Source organism: Protopterus annectens, chromosome 8.part1 (assembly GCF_019279795.1).
Source record: "Protopterus annectens isolate FY-2018-M chromosome 8.part1, PAN1.0, whole genome shotgun sequence".
Taxonomy (NCBI): domain Eukaryota; kingdom Metazoa; phylum Chordata; order Ceratodontiformes; family Protopteridae; genus Protopterus; species Protopterus annectens.
The window spans coordinates 118,351,707-118,376,533 of record NC_056742.1 but is presented as its reverse complement, the minus strand read 5'-3'; the positions used below and the strand labels follow the sequence as shown (position 1 = coordinate 118,376,533).

The window sequence follows — 24,827 nt, the reverse complement described above, 5'->3', positions numbered from 1 at the left end:
TTAACTGTATATTAGACAATTCACTGTTACTTCCATAGTTTTTTAGATTTTAAGTTAAATGATTTTTACTCCTGGTTACTGGATAATCAGTGTGTTCTTTGAATTACGAACACACTAGTCATGCGGTTATTAAATTTAGGTATGTAAATATTTATTTGAAAGTTTTTAATGGTTTTGAAGAAGCCCGTAGTGTGGACAGACAAAAGTGCTTAACTGTTTGTTGTTTCAATAAAGTCTACAAGTTTTAAAGTACTCACTACATTTATTGTATTATATTATATATTATATTATATTATATTATATTGTATATATTATATTATATTATATTTTAACTACTAGTTGATTTGGTGTTTGTTCAGCTGTTTTGTTGAATCGATTATGGCTATGCACTATGCAAACAGAACCAATTATCCCAATTATCTTTGGGATAACAAACTTATAAACCAGTCCCAGAGTCTAAAACAGAACCACTTGTTATATTTATATATAGGAAGACCAAGAGGTTTTTACAAAAGCAACCTTACTTGCTTAAGGTGCCATGGAAATTTTAAGTGGCTTGAACAATGTGTTGGCTTTTGAGGGCAATTTTATAGTTACCATAGATGTGATTAAGATGATGCCACAGGCTCAAGGGATGGAGTGGTTCTGAGACTGTTACTTTCAGTTAATTGTATTAACAAAAATTGAGCTAGAAGTCCTTTGTGAAATGGGGTGGCAATGGGTGTAACATGTGGCTGCAGTTTTGCAGTGTTATATTGTCCTATTTAAAAAGAATTTTGTTTTTCCAGTTCATTCATACATAGTTCTGTTCCGGGTATCACTTCTGTGTCACTGTTAGACAGAGGCACAGTATAGCCAAACACACTCTGGCTAGGCTTATAAATGCCCTAGGGCAGATAGCCTAGTATGAATCTATGAACCTATGAACCTAATTAATTTGGAGGTACAAGAGATTTTTTAAAAATTTGCATGCAAATATAATTAGGTAAAGATGACCAGTGTGGATGTTCTTATCACAAAAGATTCTCAAAATAATAGTTTTATGTTATTTATGTTATTTATGGAAATGACACATTCTAAAACAGCTACTTATATTTTAACAGCTGTCACTCTAGACATCAGAAGGATAAGAACACAGTGAAGGGCCAATTTGTGAGAGCTGCAAGAATGGTATCAAATTTTGAAAATTTCATTAAAGAAGTGAATAACATAAATGTATAATTCTTGAAGTAGGTTACCCTAGTAGTTTTATTAATCATATTTTTGAAGAAGAAGTAAAAAGCTGGGAGGATATTTACCAGTCCTTATTGGGCAATAGCCAAGTACAGAGTAAGGCATCAAGCAATGTTAAGGACTTTACTAAATGTATAGTTATGGAATCTGGTCCTTGTATTGACACTATATATAATCTTTTTAGTAATAACTAGAAATTGATTGAATTATACACATTTTGCTTAAAAGAAGGCTAAGAATCTAAAGTGTGTTTTGGAGCAAGGTTTAAAATCTGAAGGTAGTTTAAGGGAAAAAGGGACAAAAATGTGGAGTCTGTGAACAGTGCAGTTATGTTTTATTGACCACCAATCTATTTATTAAAATTGATGGCATTGTTAGGCCAAAGAACAAGTTTAATTGTGGTACCAGTGGGCTAGTCTATCTTGCATAATGTGAAACTTGTAAAGCTTACTATATGGGAAAAACTGAATGTGTTTTTCATAGATGAATCTATGAACACATTTATGACACTGCTAGGGAGGTTGAAAAAAAGTGCTTTGAGTAAGCATTTCAAATTTAGTGATAATTTCAATGAGAGGAAGAATGTGGAAAAACAGTTTAGAGAAATAGTACCACCTAGACTCTCACTCCACATTCCTAAGCACCCTGGAATCTATCATGGTCCAACCCAACACTCTCATACTAGGCGACTTCAACTACCCCTCCATCAAATGGAAAAACTACTCAAGCACCAATACACTGGCCAACACTTTCTGGAATTCATCAATTCCAGTGACCTGGACCAGCTCATTCTGACCCCCACTAGAGGAAGCAACATCCTTGACTTGGTTATTACTAACATGGGTGACCATTGCTCTACACTAGTAGTCAATCCGTCACTGGTCAGATCCAACCATAAAGCAATCACCATGGAAATCCACATCTCACCCATGCCCCCCGCAAAGATAACTTTGGGCTCCTAAAAACAGAGGTGGCTAACTTCATGGCACCCATGCCAATGGAAAATAGCTGCATGACTGCTGAATCATACACCATTGCACTGTACAAACATGTACATAAATGCATGGAACTAGCCATACCCAACAGAACCAAGATGCTCTCCTCCAAAAACAGGAAGCCAATCTGGTAGGCCCCTGCCATTAATAAACTTTACGACAGAAGGAAGAAACGGTTGCAGAAAAAGGTGAAGTCCAAAGACTGGAAAAACTCCCTTATTAGCCTCAACAAAAAGTTGAGATCCCTCATCAAATCCTCTAAAGCCAGCTATGAAGGCGGAATTGTGGCAGACACTAAAAGCAATTACAAATACTTCTATAGTAATATCAAGAACCTCCATGGCAATACCCAGATTTGCTCTGAGTTACTGCACAATGGTACCTCCTATACTGAGCCAACAGATATTGCCAACATACTGGCTGACAGATTCAGTGCCAACTTTACCCCTCTCTCCCCCCAAAGGACCAATCACAATACCGGAAGAATGCCAGGCACCCTGCATTACTGCAGCACAGGTTAAAGCTGCATTGTCCAAGGCCAAGAATACAGCTTCCATGGGACTTGACAACATCCCTGGCTGTATTCTACATGAACTACAAAGCGAACTGGTACCACATCTGTGTGCCCTGTTCAGTCACAGCCTCACCTCAGGCTTTGCCCCTACTGAATGGTGCACTGCTACAGTCATCCCTCTCCATAAAGGGGGAGCAACTACAGACCCTGGGAATTATTGCCCCATTAGCCTGATGAGTTTGATATGTAAAGCTATGGAGCACATCATTATGGCCCTGATTAACAAAGATATAGGAAATCTCCAGACTCTAGACCCCATGCAATTTGGCTTTGTGAAAGGAAGATTATGCCTGCTCAACCTGGTTGACTTTTTGAGTCAGTCACCTGGGCTGTGGATGAAGGTAAGGCAGTGCATACAGCCTACCTTGATCTGGCCAAGGCCTTTGATACCCTTCCTCACTCGGGAATTATTGATAAACTCATCAAACTAGCCATCAACCTCTATACAACTAGGTGGGTTGCAAATTGGCTCACTGATAAAACAGACAGTGTGAAAGTAGTAGACTCCAAGTCAGACTGCCAACCAGTCACGAGTGGAGTCCCACAGGGATTGGTCCTGGGTCCTCTCCTCTTTGGCATCAACTTTTCAGAAGTCCAGGCCAACATAAAGGGACTCTGGCTGACCAAGTTTGCAGACAACTGAAAGCTGGGAGCCATTATTAACTCCCCAAGTGATGCAGACGTCCTACAGAAATGCCTTACTGAGACCAATGACTGGTGTCCAAACCATGGCCTTAAGCTTAATGCCAAAAAATGTGGCGTCATCCCCTTTGGTAAAAACTTAGTTCCCAGTAATTACCACATCGATGGGAGCCCACTGAACACTGAAGGTGTTATAAGAGATCTGAGGACACAGGTTGAAAACAACCTCTCCTTCGACCACCATATTGCCAATTTGGTCAGAAAGTCCTTCTATGTGGCACATCTCATTACCAAGGGTTTTGCATCCAGGAAGAAAGAGGTCATCATCTCTCTCTACTCTTACCTCATTAGACCAATCATTGAGTATAATGCCCCATTTTACATGTACCTCACTAGACATCTGCAACAGCTGGAGAGGCCACAGAAGTACCTCATGAAGAGGACCCTAGGAATTAAACACACGCCCTACACTGATAGACTCAAAGTACTCCAGCTATTCTCTGTCTCATATCGCCTACTTAGAGGCGATCTTTGCCTGACTTACAAAGTCATATCTGACCCAGATCTCTTAGAAATGCTACATCTGAAGAAATCCCAATCCCTCTGCATCATACGCTCCAGAGACCTCAACTTCATTACCACAATCAACAGAACATGCTGGAGGGACAGGTTCCTCACTCAGAGACTGCCCATGCTCTGGAATAGACTTCCCAAACATGTCAAGCAGAGCACCTCGCTGTCCCTCTTCAAAAGAAATCTTGATCAGTGGATGTGTAATAGAAAGTTCACCCCGGCGATCACTCCAGTGGCTTTACTTGATAGAGGCACTGGGAAATAACGTCAGGCGGCATGATGCCAGGGCACTTCTATGGGCTAGGCTTGTAAAGGCTCTAGGGCCATTAGCCAAGCACACATCTATGAACCTATGAACCTGTGTGAATTATGGTGGCAACTAGAGCTAGGTCCTGATATTCCACCAGGGATAAATGATAAAACAAGGGAAGCTAGGTTATAATTCAAAAATTTTGTTTGGTATTTTTTAATATGATTTTTAATGAATATATGGTTTGAATTAGGTTAGAAAATGAAATTATATTTTTTAAATATTTAAAGATCAACTATTACTAATATTAACATTTAAAATATAATTGGTGGCATGAGTTTTTACTGAGATGTGATCAGTTTATTCATTTATTTAAAATAGGGTGTGATGTTTTTTCTACTTCAGATGCTGATGATGTCATGTTTGATGAAAGTGCATGATCTGAAGTTTTGGAAGTTTTTTAGTGATAATAAATGGTTATTCTTTACCATCTTTGGTGTGTAGCGGTCCTTCTATTGCATTTTTTCCTAGTTTACCATTGAGAAGGAACATACTTTGTGCTGTTGGTTCTTAATTTGAAAATAATGTATTCAAATTCGTCATTTGTGTTCTCCAGAAACCATTAAGTAATTTCTTTTTGCAGAACTGCAGACAGGTTTGCCTACTGCAGGTGAATATATTTCACTAACCACATAATGGTCATACAGAGTTTCTGAAATGTAACAGTAAATCCAAGAAACTAGCTTAAAATTCTTTGATGCATGAGAAGATACTGAAGTAATCAAGTATGAGATTCATACATATCAGCAAAACTCATGTAAATTAAAATCTGTTAATTGTCTAACACCAAATTCTGCACAGATTGCTGCCCGTTAAACAGCCCTTATACAAGCATGATGTGTATATGCAATGGCAGGAAATGTTGAATTCTGCATCCAGTCCTATCCTTTATGTAGCCCTTATAGCAGTACACCAGCAGTGATACATGAACATACAGTGGCTGAAACGGGCAATTTCAGACAAATACAAGTACCTACATCATGTGTAATGCCCAGAGTTTTGAGACAATGTAGACCTCATTATATTAGTTGCATAAACATAGCATTAAGAGAAAGTGAACAATTTATTGGTCAGAAAGGGTTTATCGTTGCTCAGTTTTTGCTTAATTATGCTCTACAACTTTAGGGAAAACTCACAATAACTCAGGAAACAGTATGTATTGCTTACTATACAAACATACATACCAACAAGGCCTCACTTAATGCAAACAAGACACATGCATAACCAATTACAGCAAAGTCCAGTTTGCCACTCTACTTCTGATGAGAAATGAACACATCAACTACATTAAACAGTTTACTGAATTAAAGACAAGCATTGTTTGTTTACATTTTGTAAATATGGACAAATATATATATATATATATATATATATATATATATATATATATATAATTGGTATAAAACATGAAGGCCTTATTCTGAGACACTAATTCGAGTAAACTAAGAAGTCAGTTATTAATCCATTCCCAGGAAGTTATATTACCATCTGTAATACAGTGTTTTTCCAGTGAAAACTGGTAGCATTTAAAAATATGCTCTTATTCCAATGTCATAAAATATATCCACAAGTCTATAAAAATAGAAAACAGGATTACTGAAGTAAATCAGCATAGCTGCCACAGAAAATCAGGATTTAATATTCCTCACACTATATAGATTCACCTCTGCACGGTATGGGACATTTGCCTGTAGCTTTGTTTAGATTAACTATTACTTTGTATGAAATTACTATTTCAAGACAACCAAGATGGGTACAAAATATACTATCTCTACTGCAGACTTACTTTCTACTTTATAAAGTTTGTCAAATGCTTTTAACAAATATTGTGAAACTTATCCTGTTTAATTTACTGTATGTTCACTACCCATAGTCAGAGCCATGAATCTGACAGGCTTGTCCATTTACTTCTCCTGTCTGGAAGAAATAATGTCTATCCATCAGGTAGACATCACCAATGTAATATCTATTACAGAAATGGTAAATGTGGAAAAATTCAGGTAGTGGCATGGGGTGGGGATTGGATAATTGTAGTTACATATGAAAAGGTAATGATGGTGGCTATTGGAAGATGAACATCCAAGCAGTGCAGGACTTTCAGAAACAATTTAATATTTAGTAGTGAAGTGGTGGGTAGATTGAATAGTTGCAGCTGCCTTATGAAAACATGCTATGGGAGGGTATATAATTAAGGAGTGCAGCATCTCCGAAACAGGCTTCTCTTAAGTAATGGTAGCTGAAGAAACAGTGGACTGCTGACTTAGTCCTTAATGTGGGTCCAGCTTTCAATGTCTATACAATATCTGAGACCATCCCAAAATGGATTCACACAGCAAGTTCAGCCACTTCAGTCCATTCTCAGCCTCCCTTGCCATATGCACAACTGAACAAAAATGGGCATTCCCCACACCTTTCAAATCCTCCTTTGGTACCATCTAAAGCTTAGCAATCGAAGTATTCCTATACATTTACAAATGTCATCCATCAAAACATCTTTATGGTTCCCTTCTTATCATTCCAGGTACAGCTCAGGTAATGTAGAGGTACATTGCTATAGTGCACAGGGTCCTGGGTTGAAGAGTTGGGAGTGATGACTTTACACCTATGAACCTATAAAATTCACCCCAGGGATCACTCCAGTGGCTTTACTCGACAGAGGCACTGGGAACTTAGGTTGCGTGGCACAATGTCAGGGTAATCCTATGGGCTAGGCTTGTAAAGGCTCCAGGGCCATTAGCCTAGTACACATCTATGAACCTAAAAGTTGTTAATGTTGCAAAAAGGTGCAAATTCCACTCTAACAGCCCCAGCCCATGAGTTTCTCAGTAAAAACCTAAATATCTTCATTAATCCACAAGACAACTTGTGTTTGAAGAAATGTTGTGCAAGCACAAAATTCAAAAGGTAGACTATGATGAATGGAATGATTAGTTTAATCCTTTCCTTATAAAATGCCATTATTCACATAAACAGATATATTCATATCTAACTTTAGATACAAGTGACTACCCACCACCTCATCCACCATTGCTTTCAGGAGTCAAACACTTCCTTCTTGATAGTTACATCATCAAGGTCTGTGGCATCATAATGCAGTTGATAAACATAATGTGACTTGCCTGCAAAATGTACATGAAAAGACAGATATTTTCCTTGTCATTTAAACTTAAATGATAAGAGACATGGTATGGTCCACAAAGGTGTCGGTGCAATTTTTAAGTATGCACCATCAGTAATTGTTTTATTTTTTTGAGCTTGCTCCCTTCTTCGAGTTGGTACAACCATGGAGTTGGTATATAGCACCTCTGTTGGTGAGTGTAGGAGCTTGTTCTTCACATTGGGGGGTGCAGGGGGCTTGTCCTTGAAAAAAAAAACTTGCATTTAAACTTTTTTGTCCTATTGTGTTTTGAGCATTAGTTGTTTGTGCGATTTAGTTCCTCATTACTCTGATGTCAAAGGTTCAATGGTAGAACTGCGTAGCAATTCCCCCATACCACCCACTTAGGAAGCTACACATTACCTCTAGTAATTTAAATGTACCAACGCCATGATCACACAACAGTGTGGAAAAGGGCAAATTCCCTAACCCCACTGTTTCCTGATCTTGGCAAAAACACAGCTTGTACCATTTCTTACACTGTATGTGAATGGCACTTAGAGATTCACTTAAACTATTACATAGCAGTAATCTGTACTTGCTAAATGCAGTTCATTCATCATTATAATAGCATGCAGTGTAATGCACTAGAAATTCTGCTTGCAGATTGAGAAATTCACCATCTTTATATATATATATATATATATATATATATATATATATATATATATATATATACACACACACACACACACACACACACACACACACACACACACATACAAGCAAAAGGTAAAAGGGTTACACAGATAAACTATTCAGTAAAAAAATGCAAGAAAGACTCAGCTAAGCTAAAGTCTTCGTTATGTAATACCTTAAACCTCCTGCTGAGTAGGTCTATGGGATATATGCATATGGCCCCTTAAGGACATACCAGTGTTTCAGCTAAATGGCTTCTGAAAGCCCATGACATTTTGCTCTTTAGCTTTTAAGTCTCTGTGCATATATTCAGGTCAATATATCCAAACCCCACTAACTGTAGACATGACATGTTTCAGAGTTTTTATGACCTCATCAGTACAACTTAAATAGATTGCTTGGCTATACTTTAGAAACAAAAGGCATATAACCATAACTGATTATCTATCTATCTGTCTGTCTATATGAAATAGTTAAGTGTGTGTGTGTGTGTGTGTGTGTGTGTGTGTGTGTGTGTGTGTGTGTGTGTGTGTGTGTGTGAGTGTGTTTCTGTCTGTCTATATATATTACACACTAGCCGAATTTGGTGCAGGCTTCCCAAGAGATTAAAGGAAGTAGTTAATTACTAACCAGCTTGAAAAAAAATAGACATAAACATGGGTTTAATTGATGTTAAAAATATTATCCTTCTTAAGTTCAGAAGGACATTCAAGAAAAAAGTAACCATTACTGAAATTTCATGGCACAAAACTAAAAGCACTTACACATGCCTTAGCAGTGACCTACAGAAAGGGTAGGTAATTTGATCAATTCTTCTAATTGTTGTTTAGCTGCGCATGTCACACGCTGAAGTGTCATTTTCTTTTCAACAGCACTTAACCTTGTTTCCAGGTACAACTTGTTCTGCAGTAATATGTTATGTCATTTGAGGTCAGCCTTATTGCTTGTATACTGAAATCATTTTGACTGCTCCTGCATCGCAGTTACAGTTTTCTTTCTGTATCTATATTCTTTGTGCATGCAGTATGAGTGTTATACTATGTTGTTTAAATTTCTTGGATTCTTGACCCTGTGCTGGTTTAGCATATTTGTTTTGGCTTTCTTGGTGCTGCTGTATTAAAGCTGTTTTATTTCTCTTGCTCCTACTGTACGTTTGCCCTATAAATGTGACGCTGTATTCTGATGGACTAGTTTCATTCCACAAATAAATCAACACAAATCAGCCACATATAAAACACTTTGCAGAATTCTTTATTATATAATTAATTTCATGTAAGTATTTGTGGAATCCACCCAAAATATTGGTGAATTATTGATAATAGTGTTTGTCTCGGTCCCCTTCAATAAACACATCACACCGAATGACGTTTGACGACCTTTATTAAACTTTCATGAACATAACTTTATTATCCAATATTTATTAATTACAACTGAAACATAGTATAGCTGACTGAATTCCAAAATCAACATCCATATATGTTAATCAGGACAGTGTGACATTACTCATGCTGACCCAGTAAGCAGCGTCCATACCTCCACTCGCTTACTTATGAAGCAGAATCCCACCACTCACTTCATTTACCAACATCAACCTCCATGTATTGTTAATCAGTACAGTGCAACCTTGCTCATCCTGACCCAGTAAGCAGCTTCCAGACCTCTACCCACTCACCTATGAAGCAGCATCGCATCACTCCCTTCATTTACCATTTAATGAATTACACATCCAACCAAATAAGCAGCGTCCTTACCTCTGCTCACTTATTTTACTTATGAATCAGTGTCCCACCACTCACTTCATTTACCACTTATTGAATTACACATCCAACCATATAAGTAGCATCCTTACCCCCCACTTGCTTATTTACCAAGCCACCTCCAAATACTCACTTTCCTTTCCTAACTCATTGAAATGAACATCCAAAACCATAGGGGGAGCAGAAGAGGGCATGTCTGTCCCTCTCCTCTGCCCACCAGCCTGACAAGGCTGTTCCCTCTCTCTCCTGCCAAACTTCCAACTTAACCGCCCATTAAAAGGCATAATGCCGAACATCATTCTGTGTATGTGTAATAGCAATCCCATCATTACACCAACTACCAGATATAAGAACACATTTAACATCACTTTCTAACCAACAAACCAATACCCCCTCCAAATAACTTTAAACTGAGTAAATGTTATATCACCCTATACCACCTTGTCTTGTCCAAACACCATATCTAGCTTTTCTTCATAAATTTTAACTGATTCTTTTCTAACACCACACCTATCTTCTCTTCATAGGTTAAGGACAACCTCAAACTCCCCATAAACAATTCCCCAAACTTGCTTCACCCTGCCCCTGATGTACCTCAACCTTCCCTGTCCCCATGTTACTCCCAATCCCCACTCTGATGTGCCTTAATGAATGAAATATTACCTGCTCTGTACACCACCCCAGTGGCAGAACATCCACCCAGTCGAATCCATCGCATCAAATGGACTTCCTTCATGCCTTTGAATGATGTCCACCCTGCACCTCCTCATCTGTGATCTTGTTGTGATCTGAAAAAAAAAGAATACTATAAATCCTCTGCCCATGTGTACCAAAACTTCTTAAATGACAATAGGTGCAGCCAAGGGCTTATCTCGTTACTCAATTGCATAAAATGTGCTCCCAACACTAGTATGTGCCACCACAAAGATGCTTAAGATGCTTTTACAAAGTCCCACATAAAGTTCCTCACACATCCCATGTTCATGATATAACCAAATACATAACCCCCCCATAACATTATTAAACTGGCAACGAGTCTTACTTAAGTGTGCACATAGCAACGTAATGACACCTGCCACCACATGAACCACCATCTTCGTTCAACCACTCAGTCCCACAATAAACACAGAGCCCCTTAAACACATTATCACTATGCCTCCCCTTAAACCTCTGCAATAAGCTGAAGCGACCCACCTAAGAAAGGAAGAAATCTGCCCTTACAGCCAAGTCTGTGCAAAAGCTAATGTCTGCATTCTGCAAACAGTATCAAGTGCAAGCCAATCTTAATTTCCTAGAACAAAACACCTAGCCAACTATAAAATTGAAGAAAACCTTTCTACTTCAGTTAATGATTTGTTAATAATTCAAAGAACCACAATATGATGAGAAACAGACCAAAATGAAGCCAAATCTGAACATTCGGCTCATACCCAATATCCAGTGAGGCCAAGTAACATATAGCAAACTTCCAACTTAAAAGGCAGAAAAGTGTAGCGAAAGGCTGACCATTTCCTTATGAATAGCCAACCCCTGCAGCTGTCCATCCACCCTCAACCCCCCCCCCGCATTTTGCAGTTGGGATTAGGGTGTCACTTCCACAATCATTTCGCCCCAAGATTTACACCACCAGGTAGCTAGCACTGTCATGGTATGTCACCGTTATCATTCGCCTGCACTTACAGCCAATATAGAGTGTCCAGTCCTCCACTGCATGTCTTTGAAATGTGGAAGAAACCGGAGCACCCAGAGGAAACCCTCACGACTGCAGGGAGGACATGGAAAATCCACTGCTACTGAATGAATAAGTTATTATTAATCCCCCCTTATCGGCATACAAAAGCAGGTTATTGCTCGTTACCCTTAAGTGTACTATTAATCCTCAAAATTAAAAGTGCATAAACTGTCTTTTACTTCTTACAAGTCCTCATGGACAGTACAGCATTAAGCCTACACCTGACACATTGATTCTAGTTTAAATTCTCAATTGTTACATCTCACTTCCCTTACTCACACCTGTTTTAATCATCTATTACAGCCCTCTATAGGTGTACCCCTCTTCTCAATCTATGCAGCTATCTACCCTGTCAAATGGCCCTATCTCAGTCAGATTTGGGGCTGACTCATCACACATAGAATCCACTACTTACCAGATGCTAACCTCGTAAAAGCAATCAACAGATGGTTTGTTCCATCAGTCAGTCGTCACAGTGAAACAAGCTGTTGGCTTCGAAGTGGCAACTCCGTCTATAACTTTTATTTGGGCCTACTATCAAAGCACATGTAAAATGACTGGCAAATGTGTCAAACTTGCATCACTGAACAACCCAACACGATGTTCCAAAAAAGTATCTAGCTGTTCAGAATAGTTAGTGTCACTCCGAAATACCAATCATCTTAAATTCCAGGGACTGTCATTTAAATGTACTATTAATATTTCTAAATTTTTACTGGCCTTGCTGAAATGAGGTTCTACCCTCAGTTTTACACTTGCCTCAAGTTATAAATTTGTGACCTTGCCAGTTTGCCATTTTAAGTATCCAGGTATGAAACGTAAGGGACAGGGGCACGTGTGAAGCTCCAGTCAATACTGAGGCAAAATCTGGACATTCTGCAGAAATGTGAACTGTTGAGAGCTATGCTACCAATGTAGACATTGTATAATAACTAAAAAAAAAACACACCCAAATGCTACTCCCCTGAGAATCCAAACCCAGACTGACCAGGAATCACATGCCAACAGATCCTGCCACTTCAGCAGCCCATACCAAAATAAAATAAATCATTTGAACAAATAATCCCATAAACCATTTTATGACAACCCCTCATTCACAAACGTAGTAATGGTTCTGCCTTAGTACAAAATTGTGCAAAGAAATAACAGCAAAATGCATTTACATCTTCTCCAGTATTACATCTCACAACCCACCAGCCGATAATAGTTAAGTCCCTTTATACAATATCATACCTCACAGCTTTTAGAGCAAAATAAATCTGGGAAAAGCCATAAATAAAACTGGGACAAAGGACCAAAAATAGGGACAGTTTTTAAATATTGCTCTTACAACTTAGAAAGTTGATAGAATATGAGGTTTTGCTTGAGCATGAATTTTCTGAAGGATATGAAGTCTGAAATTCAAACGTTTGTCATTATTTCATAACTTCAGTCTTTAATGATTTGCCACTAATTTGCCAGAAAACCACAATTTTATGAAAAACAGACCAAAAATATGAGGCCAAAATCTGGACATTCTGCAAAAATCTGTACAGTTGAGAGGTAATATGCAAACGCCTCTTCAGCCACCCCATACATAACACGTTATAATTTTAAACCAACCTTTGTACATTTAAAATTAACATAAATTAATTTACACATACCACTAACTAATAAACCATACCTATATATCAGTCATTAAAACATAGATTTATTCTTCCTCACACTCAAAGTATACGGGAAGGGTTATAGACCTATTGTGTACCCAGCTACCACCCGCTTCTGTTTCCCAAGAGCAACCATGCCTCACAGACTTCATATGCTCACAGTCCAAGAAATTTGCTACCATGTGGTGCAATAATCACAGAACCAGAAAAAAGAGCATATGATCAGCCATCAACAGCACTGCCTCTCCAAAAAAAAAAAAACATAAAATGATTAAACTCTGGACATTCATCTCCAATATCTGTCTTTGTTTCCTGTCTCCTGCCCTATCACAATCACCTTCAGCACCATCTAAAAGCTTTTTTTTTTTTTTGAATTACCAACCATACTGTGACATATAATAGAATGGTCCACATTTCAGCCACAACCAAAAGATACAGATGGATTAAGTAAATGTAATAACACAGATAATAAAAGATAAAATGTGATAGCAACAAGCCCCTTATTAACAATAGCCATCAAAGAAATGACATATATAACCAGAACAAATAAGTAAGCATTGTATAAGCCATGTGAAAAGTTATAACATTCAATGTGACCGGGATAGTTTGGAGTTTGATTCTGTTGCAACTACCTTGCGCTAGGGCAAACGCTTTTGGGGTACTGACATTGACCTCTGCATGAAGACAATATTCACAGTATGTTTTGTAGGACCCATGAGTGCACCATCTGACAGCATCACTATTAATTTTTATGAGCTGTACTGCTTTCTTGATGAAAATCAGTGACTGAAGGGGTATCGTTTTTGCATGGAGTTGAGTCACCAAGAGCATGCAGGTACGAGCAAAGCCCGTGGGTGAAAAAAGAGCCAACTTTACCACCACAAAAGAAAGCACATCCAGCAATTCCACAACCACCAATGGAACAATGGTGGCATTCACCCACGGGGACCCTCGGCTTGCTGCATTAAAGGTTGCTCGACCATAGGCATATTTAAGCATGCAAAACCATTCTAACATCTTTGACTAGAAAGAACACAGTAACTATGTACAGGCAAAAGCTCACCAACTCCTGAGGCCCCATGCCCCAAGCCAGCTTGCATCACCACATCCCAAAACAAACCTCGACTCACGACACCAATGATTGCAATCTGTACATAACTCTAAACCTCTCTGCAACTAAGAACTGTCTCCAAAGCAGATACTGAAGCACACTGGGAAACACGTATCCCTCCAAAAACAGTCACATCAGATCCTCTCAAAGCTTCCATATATCAAAATTTGCAATCATATGCTCAAGCACCCCTGGCAGCTGCCTACCAGTCCCTAAGGCACCGCGATCTTTGCCACATGTATTAATTAAACAAGTATGCAATTAGGTAAGGTTACTGAAGAAAGACAGTAATTTCAACTAGGTGTCTAAGTCAAGCACAGTAAAGTTCTTTTTTTTTAATTTAATCTTGTTAGCTAAACCAGTCCTAATACAAGATTAGCATCTCCAGACAAAACACCTTGGTAGTCTCCCCCATCCTACAAAAAAAAAAAAAACAATTCCTGACTAAACGTAGTCCAAGGACTACCTGCACCACAATACCTACAGGTCATTATGGACATACTACTGTTCTTAATCTCATCAATATTTTTACATTTTTCATTATCTACCATTAACTGATCAACTTGTAAATATGTTCACTGTTATTTTTACAGTCATTTGTATCTTTTGTAGCATATTCAGAGATTGCTTATTCCCTGCTTTCATTGAGAACCATCTCTACTTTTCCTATTGTGCATTGTTTTACTTGAAAGCTTTTAATATGCAATATTGTGTTTTGGTCACACTGTTTGTTTAGCCTTTGCTGTTGGAGCTTTTCTTTCTGGGTCTCTGTTGAAAATGGTTTATGCTCTCTTGGACTTTCTTGGTTAACAATTGTAAATAAATAAATAAATAAAATATGTGTAGTACACTGGGGGTATGCCGATCAGTGTAGCCCTAAGTGTTATGTAGTGTAAATGTCCTACCTTTTGGCATTCTTGACAAATCTGTGTGACAGGAATACTTGCGTAGCTTGTGATGTTCCTTAAGTGAGACACTGTGAAATCATTTGTGATTCTTTTAAAGAGAAAGTATAGTTGTGTATGCAAATTGGCCATAATAGTAGATGTTTGAATAATCACTGCTGCAGTAGCCTTAGCTATATGGGTTATATTCTACCAAGGATTAAACAGCCATCCAGCTTTCAAAGCTTCGGGGTATCTTCCACACACCCAGTCATCAGTCAGCTTGAGCTCTGAAGGGCTTGGTGCCCAAACCTGTCTTTTTAGTCAGCAGAGCTCAAACTGACTGATGGCGTGGGCACATGGAAGGTGACCTGGAGCTTTGGAAGCTGGCCGGCTGTTATATCCCATATAGCTAATATTAATCACTGCAACAGTGATCAATATGATGAACATCTAAGGTTACTACCTGACCCCCTTATTGCAGGAGTTGTTTTCTGTGGAAGATATGAAAATATCAAATGCCATGTTAGTTCACAATTAAGAGTATTATTTATTCTATATATTGCAAAAAACTTTAGTACTATGTTCAAATGCTTTATTATGCTACTAGACTTCAGAAAATAGCTGCAATTCCAAACAGGGGCTCTGTTTTGTAATAAAGTGAAAGTAAGTAAATATTTTGCATTCACTGACAGTGTAGTTTGTCCTAAAAAGTCTCATACTTCTGCAAGAAATGCACCACTTTGGTATCTGGAAAGGTGGCAGCCCCAAATATGTGTAATATGTTTGCAGCAAAGGAAAATATATATATTCTGACAAATAAAGTGGTTGTAACTTTTAGTATTTTCTATATTTTTTTGGACATTTCCAAAATATATCTCCGTAGGTAAGCAAGAAGTAAGAAGTATATTGTCATTTCTGTCAACACTGTCTATGAGCCATGTAGTCAGTAGCAGACCCATGTGGATGGTGCAGGGGTGAGCTACTTGGAGTCCTAAGGTTTCCTTGAACACACATAAATGATTTATCAGAATAGGTGCACTTCCTTTTTTGCAAATGTCACAAACAATGTATTTTTCACTGTCAGCAAAATATTACAACACTGATATGAAGTTGCTAGATAAGACCCTACTAGCCCATCGTGTCTGCCAATTTAGTATTCTCTACCAGCTGAAAAAACACATAAGCTGCCAGATTTATGGTTCTCTGAGCCCTCTCTGTTGTTTTGATTTTCTCTGCATATTGCATGACTTTCAGAACTCTCACGGTTATTCTCACTACCTTATTTTGTCAACTTATACACCTCTTAGACATTCTTTCTGTATAGAAATATTCACAGAAACCTTAATCTTTATTTGAAAAACACAAGTAGTTATGGTACAGTATGCCTAAAGTTTTTTTTTTCTCTTTTAACAGAAATGTATTTATGTCTTACTGATGTCCTTGTTAATTGTGACACCAACACACACACACACACACACACACACACACGCACACACACGCACACACACACACACACACACACACACACACACACACACACACCTCCCAAGAAGGATTCAGCTGGAATGTGCAGTCATATACTAATTGAAGCAGTGGTAACAAAGAGGAGGAGTCTTTTGCTCCACCCCAGAGCTCCTTGTGGTAATGCTGTCATGACAACTGATAAAGCAGCGTTACTTGAGCTTTAAGTACAACATTACTCACAGGGTGGGATAAAAGTTGATTTTTATTTTAAAGCAGGAGACGTGAATGTGTGTTTGAAACTGCAGCTAAGACTATGAATAATGCATTGTCCAGGTAAGTGACAAATATTTTATATGCAGCATTATTACTATATGTTTCTTGTTTCTTGTGAAAGGAAATGGCATTCATGACATAAAGGTTGTTAGGAGCTGAGCATGTTCACATGACTTGATAATGTCCCACCTCTCCAAAAGATAAAGTGTTTTTTTCATGATTTAAATTGTTAAAACAGATATAAAGCATACGGTGTGCTATTTAAGTAAAACTTAATTTATCCTTCATTCATTGCATGTCTTGGGCAAGAAGAAGCCACTGCAAGTCAGAAAACTTTGAAACAGAACATTCTTTATCTTGCTGGCTTGAATTTAACTGACTGGCTGGCATAACTGGTTAAAAGTGGAGTTTCAGAAATTGCATTTATTTTTCAAAAGAATCAACATTTAACTATGTCTGCATGGAAGTAATGTATTTATTTTTTCAAATTTCTGGAATTTAACTATGTTACAATCTTTGGTGTGATATAAATTTGATCAGCTGAAAGGCAACATTATGATCACGTATTCATGTAATGCTTGGTTATATAAACACTAATTCAAACTACTAACATTCAGGACATACGACTACTCTGTCCACTAAACAACACATCTCACGTTTATTTGACTTTGTGAGACTACATTTATAAACGTTGTCATACATACATACTATTATTTTATAAAATCTTTAAAAAAATTCAGAACATTAGAACTGCTGATACTATCATTTGATTCAGGTAACCAGTTTAAAAGATAAATAAATAGTGCAAACATTGAAAATCTTTGTTAGAGAAAACAGATCTTGTGTGTGTTCTAATAACAGCCTTGGGAAAGCTGCATGTTATATAGTAAAGGAATGCCACTTTGGACAGGGCTTGGAAAAAAGTCCAGGAATGCTACATAAACAGCTGTTTATTTAATTTCCTTTCCTTACTAGGAGTAGCACAGTGAACTTGAAGTAACTAATTTTGAGAAATGGTAGTTTATGCTAAACGTGTAATAATTATAGTAAATTAACAATGTGCAAAAGGTAAGCATCAGATGTAGAGATGCAAGCAACCATGTGAAAAAACGTAATTTTTAAATTTCCCTAGTACTGGTAACAATTAAAATTGTGTTGCACCAACTTGTGCAACTTTCACTTTTGGTACCTAATTACCTTTCTTTCCAAAACAGGGGACTCATAAACAATGCCCATTTGTAAGTAATTTGACACTTCCCTATGCTACCAGATTACTTGGACTTGTATCAGACATTGTAAATTTTTTCTTTGTTGTTATTGCCCCCTTGCCTGCCAGCCATCAAGACTCTGAGGGGCCAACATCCAACCAGATATGGGTGGTTAGTGTTTTCACATAAATTGTGGCGATGAGAGCATTTTTTTATTTTAGTAACCTAATCCCTGCCCTTGCTGGTGATTTGAGCACTCACATCACCACAACAGCCAACTGCACCCTTGCATTCCATGCATGCGTGTTTCCCTGCCTGCACTAACAAGTGATACCCTCTGTGGCTTGGGCAACCCTGCTCATGTTGTCTTGACCCCATCTACCACTGCATGACAAACCTCCACACTCCAGTTTGGCCTGGTCATAAGAGCCACTTTAGCTTCCATTCCCCCAAGGATGGGGAAGTCCGTCCTTCCTGCCAGTGCTGTCAAGCATCACATTAGAGTTGCTAATCAAGCTTGAGTCACCTGGGCTTTAGCCAAGGCTTTATCCCTCTACACCATTAGTGCAGGCTGCACTTTGATGTGTTTTGATGCCCAAAACTGGACATTCCTGCTCCAAGTCAATGTATATTAATGCCACAGAAAACATGCAGTAGTTATACCCTTTTATAGTTTGTATTGTACCTGAATATTACAATAAAACTTTGCCTCTGCATTTCTGTATACCGGAACTGAAAAACAGTAGCTGTTTGTTATTTTTATACTGCCTTTTCGGCTAAATTATTAGGGGCTGGTTGGTGTGTCCCACTTCCTTGTGTTCCATAACTTCTCAACTTTCTCCAGGTTGGTGGAACGTTCCTATTTTTAGGCTTGATTTATCCTTGCGAGGGTTGTCCCTGTTTCCAGGCTTGAGTTACCCTTTCACACATTTTCTGAATACCCCTCATTGCATGTGATTTTGAAGCTTCCTAGTCTGCAGAAAGAACACACTGCATGATCAGCATACTAGTGGCAATAATAATTTAATGAAAGAGGACACACATCTTACATCTACCTTTGTCTAAAGCAAAAAATAAATGGCCTTGGTAATGTGTTTATATTTTCCATAATTTCTGTCACTCATGCCTCTCAACTGTACCTTATTTTGAGGAACGTACCTCATTTGGCATCTTAAAAAGCTTATGTTCCTCAAAGTTCTACATTGAAAAGGTCTGTCACACATTCAGTGTTAAGAATTTATTAACTGATATCCATGGTTAATAGAAATAAATCATATTAATTCATTAAAAGATTTTTTGACAAGTAAAACCAGCATATTTTGACCACCCTATGGCCTTCCTAGTTGAAGCCGTAAGTCACCCATTTATATGTTTCACATTTTGCCCATTTATTCCACATTATGAGGGACATTGTTCCTAATTTTAGAGATGGAAGGTTAATAGCTACGTCTGTCACTCTCTGTTCTTTAAATGCATTTCTGAGTAGTATCCCACATTCCTATGGGAAGCAGGAAGAGTTATGTGGTATCTCATATTGAGAATTTATGCTCATTAGATGTCCAGATTTTTTAGCTGAATGTACCTACTTTTTAAGGGTGCTTGTTCCAAGTTTCAGAGTCTGCAGTTTGAGAGGTATGCCATAAACAGCTAAGACCCCAGTGAGAAAATATCTCTACCCATGCCTTGGAGAAACATCCCAGTGTCTCACAGATTGAAACAATCTAGGATTGCACTTCACTGGTCTTTGTGATTAACTATGACATTATGTGCAACACAGGCCATCAACTCTTAGGGGGCAGTCCTGGGGTAAATTTTCTGCTTCCCATCCATAAATCTAAGTTGGACATGGACATGGACAGGGATGAACTTTGTTTTATGTGGATGGGGAGTCTGTTCCAGACCAGGGGTATCCTATGCCAGCTATGCCTGTTGCTCCAAACTGTTCTGTTGATGTTGCAGAAGAGGTGTAGACCCTCGACTGGGTGTTTCTAACAACATTTGACTTGATGATATGCAGTAAATCCATCAGTATTGGGTCAGAGTATGCGTTGTACACCAGATACAGGTCTCCTCTTATCAGTCTGCAGGATACCAAGTATAGTGATAAAGCTTTGAAATGGTTCACGTAGAACATGTTGTTTAGGCCTTGAATCCTTTTAGTAAGGAATCTGTGTGGGCGTTCCAGTTGTTGCATGTGTCTTGACAGATACATGCCAAAGGAGGCATTATATTCAGTGAGTGACCTAATGGGGCATGAGTAAAGGGAACAATGACATCCCTAGATCTAGACACAATCCCTTTGTTTATAAGCTTTGCAATATAGAAGGACTTTTTTACAATAATGACACATGTTAGTCAATTAACTCATCTTACACTTTCCTATAGCTCAAGGAAAGCAGAGTGTTCAAAGCTGTTACTGTCAGACAGTCCTTTCATTCCAGAGAGAAGTCCAGTAGCCTCTTGTTGGTCAGTTGGCCAGATTACTCTAACGTGAAATGGAAAGACACAATCAACATAAGAATGAAGTGCCTACTAATTCTGAGGTCATACAGGTCCAACCAAATGGAAATTACCTTTTTTCTCCATGTGCTTGGCTCCACAGGAGTGCAACTTTTGAATTCCACTATAGGCTTCCACTTTTTCAGTTACATGTAGAATTTAAAAAGGTTTACTATCATTTGATTGAACTGCACTTGACTGACAATCAAATGTTTGAAAGAAGTTGACCAAAAACCCACTTGACTGAAACCTATTTCACTGAATCACAAATCACTGAAAATATTCAACAGAAGAAAATACAACATGAAATAATGTTTTTACAGGGGGCCAAGTCCCCTCAGCACTCCCCATGTGGGGTCAATACTCCCCTCACCTCCCTTAATTATATATACTAATTCCACAGCCATGCAACTACTTGAGAAAAGAAAAACACAGTACACAGTGAATTAGTGTAGGTGCACAAACACAAACATCTATAAATTTGTGGTGTGTGAAATGACAGGTACATTGCCAATGCACCCCTTATCATCTAGACTCACTTCCCTAGCGAGTCATATCCTCTGAAACGTTACCATCACATACTACCCACACTTCTGCACTTGTATGTGTTTTCCTGCTTTACATTTTAAATTTTACCAGTCAAGTCAGGGATACAAGTAGATAGATGATTGTTTACGTTCAATACAGTCTGAGAAGAAAACTTATCTTTTTAGAATACAGACATTTTGCTAGAGTGTAAGTGCTGAAATCATACAGTTTTGAACACTGTGCTCTAGAAAAAATGTTTCCCCTTCCAAATTAGCAAGAAGATAGAAGGAAGATGCATTAGTTTTTCCAAAAGCCAATTATGTTTTGCTTCTCTACTGTGTGGACTCAAAGCAATTTGTATAATGTAGCAGGTAATGTGGGGATGCAGACCCCCCACCCCATACAAACACAGGTCTTATCCCCTGCTTAAAACATTATCCCTGGTATTCAGAAACACAATGGGTACGGCCAACTCTCTGCTGCTTACCCTGTTTGCATGAAGAGGCCTGAGGTTATTAACAATTAACAGTGTGAGAAGTCAGAGTGAGAATGGGAACCTGTTAAGTATCTTGCTCATGGCTGCAGCAGGGTCTGTAAGAGCACAAGCTACTGAAGTGTGGCTATAGGGAAAAGATGGGGAAAAGCAATGAATATTAGGGTGGATTTGCCTCTAAGGGGCTCTGAGCAATCATGTGCACAAAAAGCTTTAAGAAGGAGAAGTATGTAGAAGCCTTTAATGGTCAGTTTAGCCATGTTCTCATCCATTTTTGACTAAATTAAAGCATGAAAACTAGAATAAAGGAAAGTAATGAAAAAGGATGAAGCAAGCAGAGGATAGAACATAAGTTAAAAATGATCAGGATGGAGATGAGGAAGCATACCTCTCAACCTCTCAGTGCAAGAAATCTGGACAAAGACTGACAAAATCTGGGGACAAAGGCCCAAAAATAGGGGCATATTTTTAATATTGTTCTTATAAACTTAGAAAGTTGCTAGCCTAACAGAATTTGTGTTAACATACATTTTCTGAAGGATATGAAGTCTGAAACTGAAATGTAGGTCATTATTTAGTGCTGTGAATCCTCAGATCATCCCAGTGATTTGCCAAAATACCACAAATTGTATGAGGAACAGACCTAAAATATATGGCAAAAATCTGGACATTCTGTAAAAATCTGGGCAGTTGAGAGGTATGTGAGGAAGTTAGAGTAATTTTTTTTTTTTGTGCGAGTCAACTGCTTTTTCAACCTTTTTTATTATTTTGAGACGATGTTAGTAACACTAGCATTTGGGTGTTTCAATTTTTTTTAAGTGCACACACACACACACACACACACACACACACACACACACACACACACACACACACACACACGTGTGTGTGTATGTGTGTCTATATGTGTGTATGTATACACACACACAATATAAATATATATATATATATATATATATATATATATATATATATATATATATATACATACATACACTCACATATATGTATTTGTTCATAGGTTCATAGATTCATACTAGGCTATCTGCCCTGGGGCAATTACAAGCCTAGCCCGATTTTGTTTGGCTTACGCCACCCCTTGATTTGAGTATACTGTGCCCTTTTTAAGGTTTAGTTTACTGTGCCTCTGTCTAATAGTGACACGGAAGTAATCCCCGGGACAAACCTACGATCCCCCATCCACTCATCAAGATTCTTCTTGATTTGTATACTTTGGTGTAGTGAAAGGTACAGTTATTTTGCCACAGAAGCCATGGTTGTTATTTTACACTTTGCTGAGAAATATGCATGGTAACTTTTGGCCACACCAGTGTTCCATTTTGCCAACTGAAGTGCAATGAGCAGTACCTCATTTGCATGACTCATGGCAGTACAGTACAGTATAAGTACTGCAATGAAATATTTGAACATTGGATAAGGTGTAAAACATGGCATTGTTATATCTGCATATATGCCACGAATACAATATACAGTACAGCGACTCCATTTCCATTAGGTTAGGTGGTGAATTACATATCTGCCATAGAGCCATAGGGTGAGCCACATAGCTGCAATGCTACTCACAGATCCCAAGTTTTGCACATAATGCTGTGTAGAACTCAACACAAAGTTTGGGCAGTTAACATTATGCTGAAACTGAGTGATATAGAGACAGTAATTAGTTGAGCCCTCATTTACATAATTACCATGTCCAGACACTCACATTTGCATAATATAAGCAGGAAGGAAGGCAGTGTGCCTCATCAAACTATGAAAGAATCTGCAGAGCTGCAAAACCTCAAAATGCAACAGGTGACTCCTCTAGCGATTGATTAGCTGTGATAAATCCAAATTCTATAAAGTAAGTGCTACTTTTTAAGCTTTACTTTTTCAATTATGGCTACTGTTAGCTGCAGTTTGACTTAACTACATAATAAAGTAGTTCTGAATTTATTTTTAAGACTTACTGAATGGGTGACATTTTTTCAGAAATATTATGGGTCTGACTTTAGCTAAAATGCCTGTATAGACAAATATGGCTGTCAGACACACAAGCAGCATGGTACTTCAGTGTGGTAAAGGTTTGCCTAGGGCAGTCATAGCCACTATGCTAATACCAGTATTTTCCATGCCTACAGCCACAAAAGATAACGAACATAAGAGCATTAACTTTGCTGAGAAAGCTAGTTATAAATCAGGTCTACTAAGAGAGAGTGTCTGCAAAGATTGTGAGGCAGACATTAAAGCTATCAGTGTGCAGGACTGCATATGAAATGGTCCACCACAGCACCATTGGCATTACTCCTGCAAGACAAAAGAAAGCCATTCACCTGGTACATGAGGGTAGGTCACTTGGAGATAGGCCATTGATTAAGTCACTTCTTTCATAGAAACATTTCTGGTGTCTCTCAGAGGCAATGCGACTTCCACAAAGTGCCACAGTGTGGTGTTAGACATTAGTACAGAGCCTAATCCTGCTCCATGGATATCCATTGAAGATGTTCCATGTACATAGCGATCTTCCTATATAACACTGCACATACTTTCATTTCCCCGTTTTTCATTGGCCAGATTAAGAAAGTGGTCTGCTTTACGTAATACAGGAACATCAAGGATTCAGCCAGGCATGCCATCTACATGACATACTGTATTTAATTGTTTTGTTTTAAAACAATATTATATCAACACCATTATTACATCTGTTTTTAGTATACGTTTCTGGTGCTGGGTTATACTTTCACAGGGTATTGCAATTTGCTGTGTTTATGGCTAATTCACTGTCCAGCACTACAACTGTGAAATTGTCACTGCCTGACAATGGGGACTGTGCAACCTCTGATGATGGTGATGATGCAGAGGATGAGTAGGCACAGTCAGGGAATACAGTGTGGCTGTTGGACACAGGGAATGTGATCACTGGCACAGTCAGGGAATACAATGTGGGTTCTGAACACAGGGAATGTGATCATTGGCACAGTCAGGAAATGCAATGTGGGTGTTTTACACAAGGAATACAATCATCGGCACAGTCAGGGAATACAGTGTGGGTGTTGGACACAAGGAATGTGATCACTGGCACAGTCAGGAATACAGTGTGGGTGCTGGA

The 24,827-nt window shown here is 38.3% G+C and overlaps 1 protein-coding gene across 1 annotated transcript in view; it reads left to right on the top strand.

Annotated features, from left to right (window-relative positions):
* Positions 1-16,910: 16,910 nt before the first annotated feature.
* The window catches only part of CIBAR2 (CBY1 interacting BAR domain containing 2), a 331,926-nt gene continuing 324,009 nt past the window's right edge, over positions 16,911-24,827 (top strand). The window contains exon 1 of the mRNA XM_044081749.1: positions 16,911-17,053. Coding sequence (XP_043937684.1) covers positions 17,034-17,053 — 20 coding nt within the window. The 5' untranslated portion in view covers positions 16,911-17,033. The remainder of the gene's footprint in view (positions 17,054-24,827) is intronic.